Source organism: Mytilus edulis, chromosome 1, assembly GCF_963676685.1.
Source record: "Mytilus edulis chromosome 1, xbMytEdul2.2, whole genome shotgun sequence".
Classification (NCBI taxonomy): domain Eukaryota; kingdom Metazoa; phylum Mollusca; class Bivalvia; order Mytilida; family Mytilidae; genus Mytilus; species Mytilus edulis.
In genome coordinates this window covers 117737887-117757568 of record NC_092344.1, presented here as the reverse complement: position 1 = coordinate 117757568, position 19682 = coordinate 117737887, and the positions used below count along the sequence as shown (strand labels likewise).

Genomic DNA, 19682 nt, shown 5'->3' with positions numbered 1-19682 from the left:
TAATATTGGCAGAAAATATACAGATACAGTGAAACTACCGTGTGATAAGGGTGCTCCGTTGTGGAGGAATCTACGAAGAAAAGAAAGAAGGTCCGACATAACAGGCTATGTTTTAGGTATTTCAAAATTAAACTCTAAATTTTAAACTAAATGTTACATGACGATTTAAATGTATAAGTCTTAAATAAAAATAAAAATCATAGAGTTGACACAAAATCATGCAGAGTTTATAATTTTTAACAGAGTTGATCTTTCTCTTAGCTCATTATAGATTCGAAATTATATGTATGGTACCAGTCAATTATTTGGATTTGGCGGGAACCAGGAAGAAAAATAAACAAAACAGACACAAGAAACAAACACTTGCTATTTATTGTAAGTCACTGCTGGGAACAGTATATCTAATCATGGAAGTATTATATTGACATACTTCCATGATCTAATATATATGTTCCTGGTCACTGTTACATTTGATTTAATCAAGGATTTGTATAATAAGACCTTCTTACTATAGAGGGGGGATAGGACCTTTATCGGGACTCCGGGATCGCGTGTTTTTAAGCTCGGGATTTCGGGATTGACCCTTTCGGGATCCGGGAATTCTTTTTTTCGGATTTCGGGACGTCGGGATTTACTTTAAATTTAAATTCGGTAACTCGGGATTTTGTTTTTTTAAGTCCGGGATTTCGGGATCAGGACCCCTCCTATCCCCCCTCACTATACAAATGCTTGATTTAATACTAATAGATTCACTTTTGCAAATAGATTCATTCGTGTTCTGTATGTATCCCCTGAGATTACTGTGTTATAGGAGGGTGGTAAAGGGGGCCCTGAACACTGAAACATGTGAAATAAAAATCGCAAAAACGTTGCACGGAAAATAAAAAACGGAAAAACGAAGCACGAGAAATAAGATCGTAAATATTAAAGTCATAAGAAACGAGTGACTGGTGAAAAATAATGTTTATCCAATTCTTGAACCAGTGCATGTATATATTGTGACAAATCTGGACTGATAATTGTTATTATTTAACCTATTATTTATTGTATATTACATATATCTATTTGAATATTGCCAGGTGGTCAACTTCTCGGGAGTGCACAAATACTGATAAATGCATTGACTTTCATACTCATGATTCACAGGCGCTTGGGTCTATGATACAGATATTATTATTTTTTTTTTTTATTAAAATATTCAATTTTCTATATTTATAATACATATCTATCACTTTTGTGCATGTCTCACCTAGTTTCGAGTGATTTAAACGACCCAGTGAAAAAACCCAATTTTACTATCCATACTAAGAAACAAAAAGGCAACTAACTCGACGCCATTTTTCTGCTATCTATAAATAAATAGATTGACCTACCTGGATTCCCCGACGATTTCTCTAGGAAAGCGTGCCTTCCTTGCCGTCAGATCGCACACATCGTTGATATTTATCAAATTGGTATTGTTCGTATCATTTTTAGTCCATCTCCAGCATATAATAAAAAGATTAACTTTTTTGACTAATTTCAAATTTACGTGCCCGGAAGTTGACTGTTTTTCCCGAACTTTTGTTAAAGGGAAGTAATATTTTCCCGGACTTTTTCGGAACATCTCTCCAAGTACGTATGAAAATAATAAAGTGATACGATGATTTCCGAACTTTTACCAAAAAGGCGCAACTTTCCAATTACCGGAAAAGAATCTGTCATCATATTCAGTCTGAAATGATGACAATTCAACCAAAAGAAGATACTCATAAAAACATTGATTCATGATAATTTATAAATATACAAATACTCACACAAAATTGACTTATGAGTGGAATTAAAAAAAATTAAGCCATTGACCATTTGATCTGATATTTTTATTTATTTGGTGAAAAAGGGGGGGTGGGGGGGGGGCAAGGAAATTTACTAATATTTTCTTTCCACGAAAATGTTATTGACTTTGTTTTAATTATTACAAAACATGGGTCATGTTAACTGAAGTAAAAAAAAAAGGGGGGGAGGGGACAATATTTCCAAATTTTGCAGTTCCCCTTTCTAACATAAAATCAAAACTGTGATTTTTGAAAATTAAAAGATTATGACCACTAACAATCAAATTAGGGGCTTGATCTTGTTCGATATTCATCATATCTGTTTGTTAACATATAGTATTAGTTCGGAAGTCATCGTATCACTTTGTTATTTTCATACGTACTTAGAGAGATATTCCGAAAAAGTCCGGGAAAATATTACTTCCCTTTAACAAAAGTTCGGGAAAAACAGTTAACTTCCCGGCACGTAAATTTGAAATTAGTCAAAAAAGTTAAAATCTTTTTATTATATGCTGGAGATGGACTAAAAATGTTACGAACAATACCAATTTGATAAATTTCAACGATGTGTGCGATCTGACGGCAAGGAAGGCACGCTTTCCTAGAGAAATTGTTGGGGAATCCAGGTAGGTCAATCTATTTATTTATAGATAGCAGAAAAATGGCGTCGAGTTAGTTGCCTTTTTGTTTCTTAGTATGGATAGTAAAATTGGGTATTTTCACTGGGTCGTTTAAATCACTCGAAACTAGGTGAGACATGCACAAAAGTGATAGATATGTGTTATAAATATAGAAAATTGAATATTTTAATAAAAAAAATAAAAAAAAAAATATCTGTATCATAGACCCAAGCGCCTGTGTCATGATTTAAACTATTTGTACTTTGCAATCGATAAGGGTCAGTTTTATATGTATATCTTGGTAATGTATACCTATGAAATACTTTGATTATTCCGTCATATAGCCTCACCGGACACAATTACGAACGATTTTTGAACTTAGATTAATATTTTTTATGTAACGTGACGGTACCCAAATTGCACCTATTTTGACAGTTTTTTCATGTACATGTTTTTTATGATAAAGACAAAAATGTCCATTCTGTGTTCATTTTGTAGCCGTATCCTTCTTTATTATAAAGGTACACCAATTTGATTTTTATTCCATATGGAATCATAGAAAAATTGGTCTAAACTGACCTCCAAACCATCAATGATTCTGAAATGAGGAGTACCCAAATTGCATCCATGCTTAAATTCACTGTCACATCGTCAAAAGTCTAATAACAGAGCTTTTGTTTAATTTCTTCAAATATTTTGAACTATTGGATGTTAGTCCATGCTTACTCTTCATTTTTTTTTTAAATGGATAATTGTAACATATTGTATTTGCTCATTTTAAAAAGATGACGTTTTGATGACGTCGCATGGCGACGTTTCAGTACATTTTGCTTTTTCAGTAAACACTTCATCTGTTGATAAATACTGTGAACATTTTGTGCATATCTAAATAGTTTAACCTATGTTGAAAGATGTGCTTAGTATCAAATCATAAAAATACAAATTGTTTAGTCTCTAGGCAATCTTGCCAAGATTTTCGCTGCTAGTTTTGCTAAATAGGTGCAATTTGGGTACTCGGTGCAATTTGGGTACCGTTACGTTAGACTGCTTTTCTTGAATTGTTTATACCATAGAATTTAAGATGTATGAAGGCTTTCCATTTTGCATCATATCCCACATAAATTTTTATTCAGGTTAGGATACTTTTAGTAAGATTTGCGTGACCTCGTTTTACGGGTCAAGAGAGCCACAAATGGACGCAATTTCGAATAGCACTATATTGATATATCTTGCAGAAGAAATCAATGACAACAGTCTAGATTGATAAAGCATACATTAATCTTTATCTCAATAAAATTGAGAAAGGAAATGGTGAACATGTCAAAGCGACAACCACCCGACCACAGAGCAAACAACAGACGAAGGCAACCAATCAAACATGTTTTCATAGGAAAATAAGATGCACAAGTTTGTTTTTTACTTCAATTACTTCAGCAGTGGTTGCAGACGAAATGTCGGTCATGTGTAAAGGAAAGATTTCTGATTTTTGTTGTTGTTGTGTAATTCCTCCTTTAAAGGAGCACTAAATTCAAGTTTATCTAGATCTATCGATGGTGTAATTATCATTCATCTATGATTTTTTTTATATACACATGTAGGTCAACATTTCTTTCAGAGTTCTCTGGACTTTTCAATAAAATTAACATATTTTCTTTTGACCATAAATAGGGTCACAAGAGTCTAAAAAACGTCAATTGTGGGGTAATTTGGGCAAGATAAAAGGCTTCACGCATATGAACAGAATCAGGAGACATTTTTCTTTCTATTTAGGAACAAAAGAAGGCAATATGCACTTACCTTTATGTTTTTTTTTATATAACTTGCAGGCCAGATTGCCATTCTTATAATATTTTCCGAATGATTTTGTCATCGTCATCAACATTCACCAAGTGCACATAAATTGTATTATCATGAAAACAAGGGAATTTTAATAGGGTTTTTATTTATAAAAACATTTATTGATAAATATAAATAAATATGATCTCAGAGGGCAAACATTGGAAATCGTTCGTAATTGTGTCCAGTCGTAATTGCGTCCTGTGGGGCTAGTGGTTTATTTTGACAAACCTTGTCATGAGATTCAACTTGTTTACATCTGCCATGACACCGTTTTGTACTTTCACTTTGCGATCTCATATTATCATGTTTATTAATTTGTTTAAGTTAACACTTTATCAATGCAGATAAATTGCATATATATTATGTTTGTGCCTCCCTTTTCATTAACATTGTCTTTATTTATGATAGAACAGGGTTTTCATTGATCTCATTTAAGCATTATATTTAATGCGTAAGGTTAGGTAGATTACACACAAGTTCATACGCCGTAGTGAGAAAGGAATTTACTGTCCGTTTACTTATAGCATTATATAAAAATGTCCTTTTAGTTTTATTTGCTTTTAAATATAATTCGAACAAGAAGGACAACTTAATAATGATTCTTTATCTAAAAATAACGAAATCTGTTTGTCTTTTTAAACGTTTCTAGCCGAAAGACGTAAGAAACGTTGCTTTTGATTGGATGATTTGATGTTTACTCTAACGTCATAGTAAGTGCCAAAAGACATTAATAGGAGCCAGTAGACAAACATGTCATTCTGAATCAATCTCTTGAACCGTCAACTACCTTTTATATTGACCACCCGATTTATTGCTTTATCTGTTGAATGATGAATGTGTATTTGATGTTTATTCTATTGAAAGAAGAAGTCAAAATACTACTAAAATAAATATCATCGTTATGTTTATTACAAATCTGTTTCTCCACAATGCCGTTGATTCCACTCCTCCTGAATTATGAGTTAAACAGTTTTATGACTACCCTAGGTTTGTTACAATATCATAAACTTTGTCCTCTGTGCACGATTTTATCATTTTTTATGCAAATATATTGTATAATCGTCAATTTTTTTTCTCTCTGTCTGTTATGATTTAACAAATATGGCTACTCATTAAATGTCATGTTTTGAAGCCGAAGTTTACCGATTGTCACCTTATAGTAAATAATCAACAAAAAGCATGGGTATTTAGCACGTGTTTAACATATACAATCAGGTAATTGTTTATTTAAATGACAGATTCATGCGTATTGCTATCACCAGATTTTTACGAGGAGGGTCACGCTTAGGTCACTATGCATACGGAAAATATGTCGGCGAATTGCTTCCTGGCAGCAAGCAATTAAAAATAAGTAAACTTCTTCTAAATGTGAACAAATTAAAGAAGTTTCCTCAGAAAAAAGTATATGTACACAAGTTGTATAATGAAAATTATACATTTGGTTTTAAAAAACATATGCATATTTTTTTTAATTTGAGGTTTCATATGACTTTAATGGACAAAGTAAAATAAGTTATTAATCAGCCTTTCTTAGAGATCATGTATAGTCACCGTCAGCTGAAATTCGTACCAGTTATCGGTAAAGATAATCTAAACTATCAATCGCGTTCACTCAAGATATAGTTTTTCGCATTCCATTCAAAAAAAGAACCAGTTGATTAGAGGATTTCCACTTGAAAAATCATACCACACTTTTGCATCCCTTCAAAATTTTGGATATGCTAGTTCTGTGCAAAAGTGAACTTCTTATTTCTTGAATATATTTCCCATTAATTTTTAACAGAAGAGTTAGTAGTAAAGACCAGAAAACAATGTCAATGAAAGATAGTCATAAGCTGTTCCTACAGTCTTTCATGTCGAGAGGACTACTAGATGCTAAGGAAGTGCGACAATTGTACAGAACTTGTTGTCTTAAATTTAATGGTAAGTACACAAGAATATGATTCAAGTACATGTAGGTACTGTATTAGTAATTATTAGTTCATATACATGTATGTCACTTGATTTTACTTTTTTTTAAGTTGTTAATTTACAAAATGGATGCAATTTTTGTGATTTGAATATAAATTTCACAAACATGATGTCAGGCCTTTTATAACTGACTGTTAGGTATGGGTTTTTCTAATTGTTGAAGATCGTACAGTGACCTACAACTGTTTATATCCACATCATTTGAACTTTAGTGGATAGTTCTCATTTGCAACCATACTAAATATCCTTATTTTTATACTGTGAACAGCGTAAGAGAGGGATGAAAGACACCAGAGGGACAGTCAAACTCATAAATCGAAAATAAACTGACAATGCCATAACTAAAAATGAAAAAGACAAACATGACAAAGGCAACAAATAGTACACAAGACACAACATATAAAACTAATTAAGAATAAGCAACACAAACCCAACCAAAAGCTGGAGGTGATCTCAGGTGCTCTGGAAGGGTAAGCAGATCCTGCTCCATATGTGGCACTCATTGTGTTGCTCATGTTATAACAAAACGTGGAAAATAGTCTAATTCGGTAGGTAAATGATCAGCAAGATAAGAACTGAGTGGATCTGGTTTAGATATGGTAGTGTGTTTATGATATACTGTTGCTAATAATTATAAAATGTAGAGTTGCATATTTTACCAATTGAATAATTTAGTGATGAGCCACTTGTATTTTGTTAAATGTGTTTTTACTAGCATACACAAGTGAATTAAATTTTGATTTTATTTTGTCTTACAGAGAAATATGCAGAAAAGGAGGAAGATCAGAAAGCACATTTGCTGGAATTTGTGAGAACTATTAATAGAAACATTCAACCATTTCACATGGAGATTAAAAAAGGTGTCAGCGAAGAAGAAGGAAAAAGTTTTTACTGTTTGGTAAGTATTGGGATATTGATTCAGAAGATTTATACAAAATTAAAATTCTTTAATTTGTAGATCATAATCGTAGATCATAATTTATTCGAATGATTTCAATATCTACTGACAGTTTCCACAAACTATAGTATAGATTATATCTTTATGAATATGAATGGTGGAAACAAATATCTGGAAGCTGTATACAGTAGAATCCTTCTATCTCTTTCTGTAAATGTTTTTCTAGGTTTGCACTTCAGATACAAGTATAACTAAGTTAGCTTCTGACTACACACAACCGGAAATGGAATTCTTCAAGAGGCTGGTAAGTTGATTGTCATATATGAAATATTATTGTTTATTTAATACTTCAGGATAAATGAAACCTTTTCAAGTCTTTCTGAGATCTTTTATTTATTATCAGGAAAAATGATTGTTACCTAGTTTACAAAATAAATGAGTCCAGTGAACCAACACCTTCTGGCAGAGTTTCTCAGGATGGATACCATAGTATGCTGTGGTTGTCTTAAAACTTCATAAATACAAATAGATATATATGTCCTTGCCATAACCATGACATTGTTGCATTTTTAAAGTCTAGTTTACAAAAGTTCTATTTCATAATCATGATTCACAAACACTGTTAGTGATTGATATGAGATGTTTTAGCATTAAAGGATTCTTTTTTTTTTTGTGTTATATGAATATGAGTAAAATATGTTAAATAGACATCTATAGTGAAAACCACTGAAAAAATAACCTGTTCTTTTATATTCAGATTGAAAGCATTGTAGATTCAGATAATGGTGAGATTGGTTGTTTTATTTTCAGATTGAAAGCATTATAGATTCAGATAATGGTGAGATTGGCTCAACATCAGCTATAAACAGTGTAGATAAACTAGAGAAAGTAAACAAGAAATTGAGTAAACAAGACGCTCAGACCTTATTAGAGAGACTTGAAGCTCAGAAATGGATTAAAATAGTAATTATTGGCCCTTAAAATGGTTATCATTTTTCAGCATGATACTTTTAAACTTTCAAATAAAAAAAGACAATTTTCCAAAAAACAATTTCTTGCAAGGAAGTACAAACATACTTATATATAACAATTACCACAAATGTTGTGAGAAGTTATGATATTAATATATACAAATTGCATTCAGCAGATTTGTCTTAACCTAGTGTAAAGATTGTCTTGAATAATGATTGGCTTGACAAAACCAGTGCAACATGTATATATTATATATAATTAAGGATGGAGTTTCAATTTTGATCTACTTGAGTTACTTTTGATATGAACTGAAGGCAAAGAATGATCTGAATCAGCAATGCTTAGCATAATACAATCCTGGAAACTAAACAAACAATAGCTTTAGAGATTAAGGACACTCAGTGCTAACCATTTTTTCACAGTCAAATATATCACTTTCAAACTTCAGAAGATATTTAGATAATTATGTATTTAAAATAGAGAAGGCAACTATTTGTTTATGGCAGTCAAATGAGGTTTCTGATGGAAAGACAAACATGCGGTCAGGCTTAAAAGTTTTATTTTGTTGAGTAATTTTACATTCACCTTTTATTTGGCTGCATTATTTACATTTAAAGATATTGCAACAAAAAAGACTGAAATCTACAATGTAGACAAAAAAGCAATCATAAACAGATTGCTTATTTTACAGAAAATGTATTAGAAGTCTTAGCTTATAATTCTTTATGTTACCTTAAATAACATTAGACAAAAGTAAAATGGAAACACTGCAGTTAAAAGAAGTTCTTGTTAAATGTATTTCTAATCTATTTGTTTGTACACTTAAAGAGTAGAGGTCGTGTATCCCTAGCCACTAGAGCCTTATTAGAGCTAGAACAGTACATATTAGAAGTATACTCCAATATAACAGACAAATGTAATGTGTGTAAAAGATTATGTGTGAAGGTACGTATTTATTAAACAGACATATACTCCACAATTCTTTTCGGTATTTAGTATTTTGGAGTTATCTCTCTTGAATGGTCTCTTGGTTGATTTTATCTGCTTCATTTTAACATGAATATTTATATCATTTAAATCACAGTTTAATTGAACTTTAAAGTATTTGAAAATATATGAGTAACATGAAAAAATTCAATTTCAATCTCACATATTGTAAACATTTGATTATTAAAACTTAGATTTCATCTATATCCAATATTATCTTACATGACACAATTTTGTCAATTTTAACTGTTGCAGTTTGAATAAATTGGTTGAATTAATTATTGAAAGAAAAAAAGTATGGTAGCGAGATCTCTAGCAAAAAAGGTTTAGAATGTTTAGATTATTCTCTGTCCATATAAACTGCAGTTGTCAGCCAACACCTAATTGGTGATATTGCCCTTAAAATACCATTTTCACCAATCTTTATAAAAAAAAAGATGTGGTTTGATTGCCTATGAGACCACCACTCACAATTGACCAAATAACACAGAAATTGACAACTATAGGTCACCGAACAGCTTTCAATAATGAGCTATTGCTATATTGTATGGTCAGCTATTACAAAATGTATTAAAGGCCCCAAAATGGCAAATGTAAAACAATTCAAATTAGAAACTAACGGTCTAATTTATTTAAGAAATAATGAATGAAAAACAAATATGTAACATATCAACAAACAATAACCACTGACTTACCTGTTTGCTTTAAAAAATTGAATATATTCAATAAACAGCAAAAATGGTCAGCAAGATAATTTCTATGAAAAAAGTTTTTGATATGGTCCTTTAGTGACATCAGTGTATTGTATGCTTTTGGTTTTCATTAATTTGCAGTACAAGGTCTACAAATATATCATAATGGCCAACATTTCCAGTTGACTTCTAAAAAGAGTGAAAGCCTTTGAGAAGACATTTATTCATTTTATGCTATTAACATGGCAGACCTGCCAACTATCCTGATTTTCGCGGTATCATCCCAATTTTCATCCTTAAACCTGAATCCCAATATCGGGATTGTAAAACTAGTCAAAATCCAGATTTTCACAAAATATACCAGAAAAAATTATTGGTAACAGATTTTGAAGTTTTTCTGATCAATTTTTGAAAATCTAAAATTTTACCTGGGGACAGATTATGACAAGTTAACAACCCTATGCTAATCAACAGTCACAACAGGTGTCATAATTATAGTTGTTGCATGTAATCGGATTACCTATTATAATGGGTCATAACAATCCTCGAAATTAATTTGTAAACACAAATTCGGTCAGACAGCCTTTCAATCTTAATCAATTTATCATACGAGCACAATTTGCAACGTTGACCATAGTTCCACAACAAAATCGTTATTAACTGAAAGATGAGAACTGTAATGAACTCTCAAGAAAACATCATTTATCTTGAAATCCATTTAATTTTTGAAACCAGACATGTGTCTGTTGATTTAAAATAGACACCATTTTTGTATTCACTTCTACTGTGTAACTGTATAAGCCTCCACCAATAAGAGCACCTCTGCATACAAAGAAAGATAACTCAAATTTTATCCATTTTCTCGTTAATACTGATAACACTAAATCAAAATCTGTATTCATCTTTTGAGTCATGGTTCATAGATAAGAAGGTCTTTGGAGAGGAAAAAGGGGGTCTCCACTTTGTATCCTTTACTTTTAATGCCACTTTTCTGTATTCTTCAGTTATTTTGTAAATTTTAAAATTAAGACAAGAATCATCAAATAAAAGAAACCAAGGCCTACAAGCTCATCATTAGTTTAGAAAAGAAAAAATAAGAGAAATGAGACTATTTTAAGAGTAAAATACAATGCACACAGAAAAATCGCAAAAATTGTAACCCTTAAAATCTGGTCGCACGCTAAATCCCCCATGGAGATTTTCAAAAGTTGGCATGTCTGACATGCACTATTGCAGACCTGCCAACTTTTGAAAATCCCCATGGGGGATTTAGTGCGCGACCAGATTTTTAAGGGTTACAGTTTTTGCGGCATTTCTGCGTGCACTGTTTTTTACTCTTAAAATAGTCTCATATCTCTTCTTTTTTTCTTTTGGTATACTGATGATAAACTTATACGCCTTGATTTCTTTTATTTGCATGATTCTTGTACTTACATGTATTTTAAAATTGACAAAACAATTTAAGAAGAGAGAAAAATGACAATAAAAAATGAAGACCCCCCTTTCCCCCCTCCAAAGACCTGCTTGTCTTTAGACCACGACTCAAAAGACATGAACCTATATGTCCTAAAGTTAGAAAAATAAATTCAGATTTTTATTAAGTCTGCCAGTATTAATGAGAAAATGGATAAAATTTGAGTTATCTTTCTTTGTGTTCAGAGGTGCTCTTACCGGCGGAGGCTTATATACAGTAGAAGTGTATACAAAATGGCATCGATTTTAAATCAACACATGTCTGATTTCAAAAATTAAATGGATTTCAAGATAAACGATGTATTCTTAAGAGTTCATTACACTGCATGTCCTCATCTTTTAGTTAATATGATTTTGTCATGGAACTACGGTAAACGTTGCAAATTGTGCTTATATGATAAATTGGTTAAAAATCAAAGGCCGTCTGACTGAATTTCTGTTTACAAATATTAACTAATTTTGAGGATTGTTATGACCCATCAGGTAATCCGATTACTTGCAACAACAAATTATGACACCTGTTGTGACCGTTGATTAGCACAGGGTTAATATAAACTTGTCATAATATGTCCCCAGGTAAAATTATAGATTTTTAAAAATTGATCAGAAAAACTTCAAAATCGGTAACCAATAATTTTTTCGGGTATATTTTGTGAAAATCGGGTTTTTGACTTGTTTTGCGATCCCGATATCGGGATTCGGGTTGAGGGATGAAAATCGGGATGATACCGCGAAAATCGGGATAGTTGGCAGGTCTGCTATTGTAGAAAGAGATAACATAAATAATAAGTAAAATCTACAAATGAGTCAACATGGCCTGAATCATCATTCCAACCCTATACAAGTAACTATCATTGAATAAGGATTTTTACCTATTGCTGCAGAAACTAGTATAGCTTTAAAATACCAATTTAATGTCTTGTTCATCTAAATTTTCAAATTTTGTGGAGATTTTTTATTTTATAGTTGAAAATTTTGTTTTCAGGCATGTTTACAAATGTTAGTTTTACTAGAAGTTTTAAAAATAATGCTGAGGCAAAACTTTATACTCTATATGCATACAACATCTACTAACAATTCACTGAACTGAAACTTTTAACCTAAAAGAAGATCTACAATAAGTTTATATGCATAAAATATTCAGTCGACTGTAACACATTCTAATTTTTGCCTATGAATGCAATAATAGATTTACAAAACTCTTTACATCAAAACTGGTCCTCAAGACAAGAATTTGGCCTAAGCAGTTCCCATTCAGCACAAATATTCTTTTGGTGCCTCTAATTCAGGAAAGGAAGAAAATAATTTACTTGGTGAATTGTTTATACATTGCATGTTATTACTTGTGCTCCCTTGTGATTTTTATGAATTTTACATTTTACAATTCCAAGTTATGGGGTTTATTCATTATTTAAGAAATAATTCATGGGGGCTTGAATTTATAATGATTTTACCATGGGTTGGCCCTTTGTGACAAATATTTTACCCTGAGCTATAGTGAAGGGCACAATATCGGCATAAAGGGACAACCCTTGGTAAAATCACGATATATTCAAGCCCCCATGAATTATTTCGATTCGGATAGGACAATTTTTTTGGATTGAAGCGCTCTAGGTGGAGGCAAGTATTTGCCATTCAAATAAATTAACGCTATTTTAAATTGGTGTAAAAGAACGGAGAAAACTGAATTAGTGTCATGCTTAAACTATTTACAATAACGTATATAGATAGCTTTGAATGAATTTAAATGATAATTTACTTATATGTCTTCAATGTATAAGCAAATATGGCTAATAACACATTTTAGCATCGTTTGTTTACATTTCCTTGTTGTGGTGATTTTCCGTTTCACCAGCGTGTATTTTCCCATAAAGTGCTCATATTCTTACGTCATTGTTCTGTGACGTCGGGAAGCTCATTCATAAAGAAGCATATGACGTGGGAGTACGATTAGAACAGCCCAGGCAATATATTCATATTTTACCATGGGTGTGTACTCAAAGTGTTTGAACGATGTCATGTTAGAATAAGCGATATTTTCAAGTTTTTAGACAATAAATCAAAAATGATTTAAGCAATTTTCAAGAAACTTTAGTGAATTGTTTTATATGTATTGATATGACATGCATGAGCTCCTTCTAGATCTTTATGAATTTTAGATTTGGTTATACAGAGTAATGGTGTTTTATTCGTAAAAAAGGGGTGATTATCCAAATTTTCGTACAATAACTCGAAAGTGCTTAAATAGATATAGGAAGATGTGGTGTGAGTGCCAATGAGACAACTCTCCATACAAATAACAATTTAAAAAGTAAACCATTATAGGTTAAAGTACGGCCTTCAACACGGAGCCTTAGCTCACACCGAACAACAAGCTATAAAGGGCCCCAAAAATAGTGTAAAACCATTCAAACGGGAAAACCAACGGTCTAATCTATATAAACAAAACGAGAAACGAGAAACACATAAAGTAGTTTTTCATGAAACTTTGGTTACTGGTTTATTATACCTATTATAATAACCTCACTATAGTTTTTTAAAAATAATGATGTTACATTAAGGAGTTATGGTTCCTTCTTCTTTGAAAAAATGACAAGTATATCATGCACGCCTGGCACAGCTCTTTTAATAATGGATCAAATGATGAGCAAAAATCAGAAGACTTCTAACGTGAAAATCCAATAAAAGGATATTTGATATATATTGACTTGTCTCAAATTTTTTGAATTTCTTTTTAAACATTTTTAAAGCAATATATGTGAGGTACTGTTTTTGTATGATTTATCTAAATTTTCAGACTAATTTGTTAAAAGTTAGAAGTGTATTATTTCCTATAAGACAACTATCCATCAGTGACCAAACTAGGAAAGCACTAATAGCTGTAGGTCATCATATGCCTTTAACAATGAGCAGAGTTCATACTGTAAGACATGAGAGGCACTGGGATGTGAAAATGAAAACGATATTTTTTTAAAAGAAAAACGCGTTGGGTCTGATAGAAGCAAATACATTAAATAAAAAACAGTTATTAAAGACTGCAACCAACAATAACCATTGGTTTGCACTCTGATAGGTGCATTAATTATCTAGCATGGTTAAAACTGTGTGTGCATCACCCCTAACCTTTAACAGCACTACATAAGAACATAAAGGTAACAATCTGTTGAAAAGGTCTTGACTCATCAGATTTGTACTAAGCACAAACACAACGATGATGTCTGTATTTATAATATACTGTTTGTTAAACCCATGATTTATTAACTTGTCGTCATAGTAAATCAACATTTAAATTCAAATAAAATGTAAATAAGCCATTAAATATTCTTTTTTTATCGTTCAACTTTTGTATATATGATTGAACAAATATGTAAAGTGAAGTTAAATGTTTGGTAAAAGTTGGAAATAAACATGATAAATAAAATATATTTGTAATTTTAGTAATAATTTTTGTTGTAAGATCATGTACTTTAAGATCCATGCTGACTGAGCAATAAAATACCTTGTGCACATGTTCATCCTGTCTTATGTTTAATCACCCTGTTTCTCAAACATTAAATGTGAATTAATGAAAAGAGCTGAGTTGGTATTTTCTTCTGTAATCAAAGGTAGACTGCTGTTATTTGGTATAGTGTTGACATCATCTTCATTATTCAATGACTTGTAAAGTTTAACAAACTCACTGAAATTAAATTATGATAGATTATCTGCAATGCACTTTTAAGTAACTTGTGTGTTTTTTTCAAGACAAATGTCAGACCTACTTCTCTATTCATGTTGTAAAGATGAGAATTTCAAATACTAAAAATGTATGGCTGTCCATTAGAATACTGTTTTTGATTATTCAGCAAAAATCAAAAATAAAGATGTTTTCAGATTGCTGATAAAACAACTCTCCATCAGATACTAAATGATGTAGAAGTTAGCAACTATAGCGTATCATGGCCTTCTACAAGGAGCAAAACCCATATCCTATAGAAAGCTATGAAAGATGCAGAAATGACAAATGTAAAACAATTCAAATGAGATAACCAACCACTTGATTTATGTACAAAACAATAAACAAAACAAAACAAAATATGATATACAGCTACTACTGAATTACAAGTTCCCAAATGGGACAGGCCCATATAGAATGTGGCAATGTTAAACTTTTTACAATTACCCTACCTTCCCTAACCTGGGACAATGATGTAAGGCACAAGAAAAAATCATTTGATAAGGGCATAACAAATGATTAAAGACACATCATACAGATCTGAGACTACTTGTACATATATCTGTGATATTTAAGTTTTTCTATGCAACTATTTTAGACCAGCCATGTTTGTGTCAGTACCAGTCATGTGACAGCTGCAAAAAGTTACTCTACTGTTTATTTATTTTAGGGCCAGTAATGTGACATCTGTAAAAATAAGTTACACTTCTAATTTTTTTATATATTTATTTTAGGGCCGGTAATATGACATCTATAACACTTCTGTTTATTTATTTATTTATTTAAGGGCGGTAATATGACATCTATAACACTTCTGTTTATTTATATATTTATTTTAGGGTCAGTCATGTGATAGTTGTAATACCAAGTTACACTTCTGTTTATTTATTTTAGGGTTAGTCATGTGATAGTTACATGTATAATACCAAGTTACACTTCTGTTTCTTTATTTTAGGGTCAGTCATGTGATAGTTGTAATACCAAGTTACACTTCCACTGTGCCACCCGATTCTTCCAAAACAAAGAGAACCCAAGATGTCCCAACAAAGAATGTGGTGTAAACTGGGCACATGAAATACCTAATAAATCTACAGGTAAAACAGGTCTAAATTCTATAAATCACTTCCAAAATACCACAGAGCAAAAGAAAAAAAACAAAATTAATTCCTCCTTTATTTTAAATTAACATTGATTGGTTTGACAGTATAAAGCAATAACATTTGGGTAATGGGATGTCGATCAGTTTATATAAATGTATAATTGTTTTATAACATTTTAATTATCACATATGATAATTTTTCTTTTATTGATTGACAGATTCAAATGATTAGAATTTCAGAATTCAATAACAATACATGAAAGTAACCTTAACATAAAACATATTGAAATTGTACTTAGGTGAGGTTAGGTGAAAATTATTAAATTAAGAAGTTAAAATTGATACTATAAGCTTGTAGAGCATCAATTAAGGATAAAAATAAGCTAAAAATATTGATAGGTCATGGACCTCCTTTTCGAGATATTTGAGATTTAAAATATGGCAGGAAAAGGCTGACTCTGACTTTTACCTTATATTTGCATTGGTATTATTAGGTCTCAAAACAAAAGAAAGAAAATTAAGAATCTTCTAAAATTTTGGGAAATGACCTTTCATGAGCTATTAAGTCTTATATAAAAAAATAAATGAGTGTGATGGGGCAAAATATTTTACATTGTTTTGTATGGAAAAACACAAAGGATTCCGAACATTTGACACAAATTCCAAAACCTCACCTAAGTACATCCTTAAAGGAAAATTTTGGGTTTTTATTAAAATCTATTACTGGATCAAAATATATTCAACTGAACAACTTTTAAGCACTAACATTAACAGTTTCTATATTTTTATATCTGGAAGTTGGTTATATCTAGGTACAGATATTAAAAACTTTACATTTGAACAATTCTGTGCTCTAACATTCTAACCTAGTGGCATTAACTAATGTTAACATATATAAAACTGCTGACAAATGTCAAAGATATCTGAATTAATCAGGTAGAATATCTTTATTTCAGATGTGGAAATGCCTTCAACACAACAAGAGAGTAGGAAGAGAAAAACAAGAACTTGATGTTTTATGTTTTACTGATGTGTTTTACTAGTCAGACTGTTTTTATATTTGACGAAAGGCGATCGTGAAGTTGTTCTGAATGTTATGATTGGATTGTATATTGAGGTCTTTTAGAAAACATGTTGGATGGAATCAAGTATAGAAAATGGATGGAGAAGTTAAGGGTTGAAATATTTACCTATTATGATCACTTTACGAGATTTTTGTTTTGCATATTCCAAACCATTTCAGTCATTTCAAATTACAAGGAAAAGAAAATCAAGCGAGAAAAAACTGTTTTAAGTAAAATGACCAAAACAAGCAATTTTCTGTTTTGTTGAAAATCTTTAATTCTATTAACATATTTATGTAGAATTATTTAAGTTTCTTTGGCATTAAAGTAAACTTTCTTAAAGGGGAAATAAAAACTTTATGAATTGAGTAAAAACAAATCAAAATACAAGTAAAGGAATTGTTTATAAATTTTGTCAGTATAGTTATTCAAAATCTTTGGCAGTGTAATAACCCTTGCACACAATTTATAGTTGTGAACCTATTTAAGGGTTGTAAAGGTAAAGCTATTTTTTTAAATATTTTTTAAATACAGAAACGGTACAATATACAATCAAGCTAATTCAGCAATATGTGAAAATAAAGTGGGGATCACACGCTACTATTTGTATATTCACTTATTTCCAAAAATGCTCCTAATTTTTAAAAGAAAATGTCATTGTTGTGACAGCACATATTCTGAACAAAGCCGCTTAAATGTGATACAAAATGGAAATAGTTGAATTTTAGATATTGTCATAATTTTGACCTGTGGTGTTATGAACAGGAAAATTTGAAATAAAATTTAATTGGAAGTACTATGCCTTATTTATTTGTAGTAACCCTACTGAAAGGAGTAGGTCCAGTAAGACCCCATTTTGGCCCCAAAATATAGCAGTTTTACAAAATTGTTAAAATGTAAACTTTTAGTCATTTATTGGATAGTAGAAAGGTTCTGCTACATAAATATGGGCTCTATTTAACAATACAATGCACATTTATTGAGAACTAGCACCCTTAATTCATGCTAAATTACTGAAATCTTCACACAATTCCAGCATTTTAGTTAAATTTTAGACAGTTTCCTTGTAAAACGAAAGTGGCCGCATTCGTGTTCATCCAAAATATTGAAATGGAAGTTGTATTTGATGATAATACATAACATATATAAAGATTGAGGATGAACACGGATGCGGCCATTTTCGTTTTTGACAAAAACCATCTGAAAAGTGACATTTTTTCGCATATTTGGTAGATTTCTCATATTTGCGCCTGAATCGATTCGTTTTCAATGACTAAATAAGTTAAAATCTTTCACATAAATTAATTGCATCATATGAAATAGACACTTAAGTGTTTAAAAAGTGGTCAAAATCTTTCATCAGATGAAACTGAAATTTGAGGCCAAAATCGGTCCTTACCGGACCTACTCCTTTCTAAAAAGAAAAATATCAACTCTATACAAAACAGATGAGAAGAGTTCTATAGATTTGTTGGTCTATAGTAACTTTATATTATCTGTATCTCACACTATGTACTCTAAACAAAGCTATGTTTTATATAGCATAGTTGGTGTAGTGGTCTATGGTTCTGGACACAGTGCGGGTGGGTGTTGCCAGTTTATTTCAGATGCAGAGGTTGGAATCATGTTCAAAATTGACATTGTTGGGCTAACTTTAAAATATAAAAAAAAATCATAAAGTTGTATTTAGACATCTCCCATGATATATAGATATATACTTGGATGTCTTTCTAATTTTCTTCCATTTAGAATGGAAATTTATAAAATAACGTTATTTATTGACTACATCCATTGGCAAATATTTCTGCATGTTTAGGACAACAAAATTTAATAAACATAATAAAATAGGTAGGTCTGCAATAGGGGTTACAATGGGATGATTAATGGGAAGTCTTTGATTGCCACTGAAATGTGGGTAAATAGGGCAAAATAATTCTGTGCAACATGCCACCTAGAGACGCTTACAATTTTGATGTGGTTTACATGCAGAGAGCATGCAACTCTCTCTACAAGAGGCATCAGATTTATCATCCCCATTCTGACCCAGTGTAGATTCAACTTTATACATCCTGCTCAATCAAACAGATACCCTACTTTTGAAAGGGTTTTACAGCTAGTTTGTTGATGACCAAGGTGCCCATATATTTCAAGATCCCAGTCCCCCTTGGGCAGACATAAGATGAAATTAGCTTGTGAGTTAGTGAACAAAAATTAAGTATCTATCATTGCTAATAGAAAGAGTTGGGGTTCTTGGATAATATATTATACTGGAACAAATAAAACAATTGTAAATGCATAATATAAATTGTAAGCAGGGTTCTAGGGGCAGAAGCTCACGACTTGAAAACTGATAGGTATGTGCTGTGGAAAGTGCCACTGCTTATAAATTGGTATGGCTGTGCTGTTTGAAATGTGCAACAATTGAAAACGGATAGGGTTTCATCATGAGAGATATGCAGATCAACTAAAAAGCTTGTATAAATGTTGAGAAACAATGAGAAACTGGCTGAACTGTTATAACAAAAAACAGTTAAGAAA

The 19682-nt window shown here is 31.3% G+C and overlaps 1 protein-coding gene across 1 annotated transcript; it reads left to right on the top strand.

The window, feature by feature from the left end:
* The first annotated feature begins 233 nt into the window (after positions 1-233).
* On the top strand, positions 234-17940 carry LOC139502450 (non-structural maintenance of chromosomes element 1 homolog). The gene is made up of 8 exons (XM_071291930.1): positions 234-375; positions 6057-6196; positions 7003-7142; positions 7369-7446; positions 7953-8105; positions 8943-9059; positions 15937-16075; positions 17037-17940. The coding sequence occupies exons 2-8, from the start codon at positions 6085-6087 to the stop codon at positions 17090-17092; spliced, it is 795 nt and encodes a 264-aa protein (XP_071148031.1). The 5' UTR covers positions 234-375; positions 6057-6084; the 3' UTR covers positions 17093-17940.
* Positions 17941-19682: the final 1742 nt, after the last annotated feature.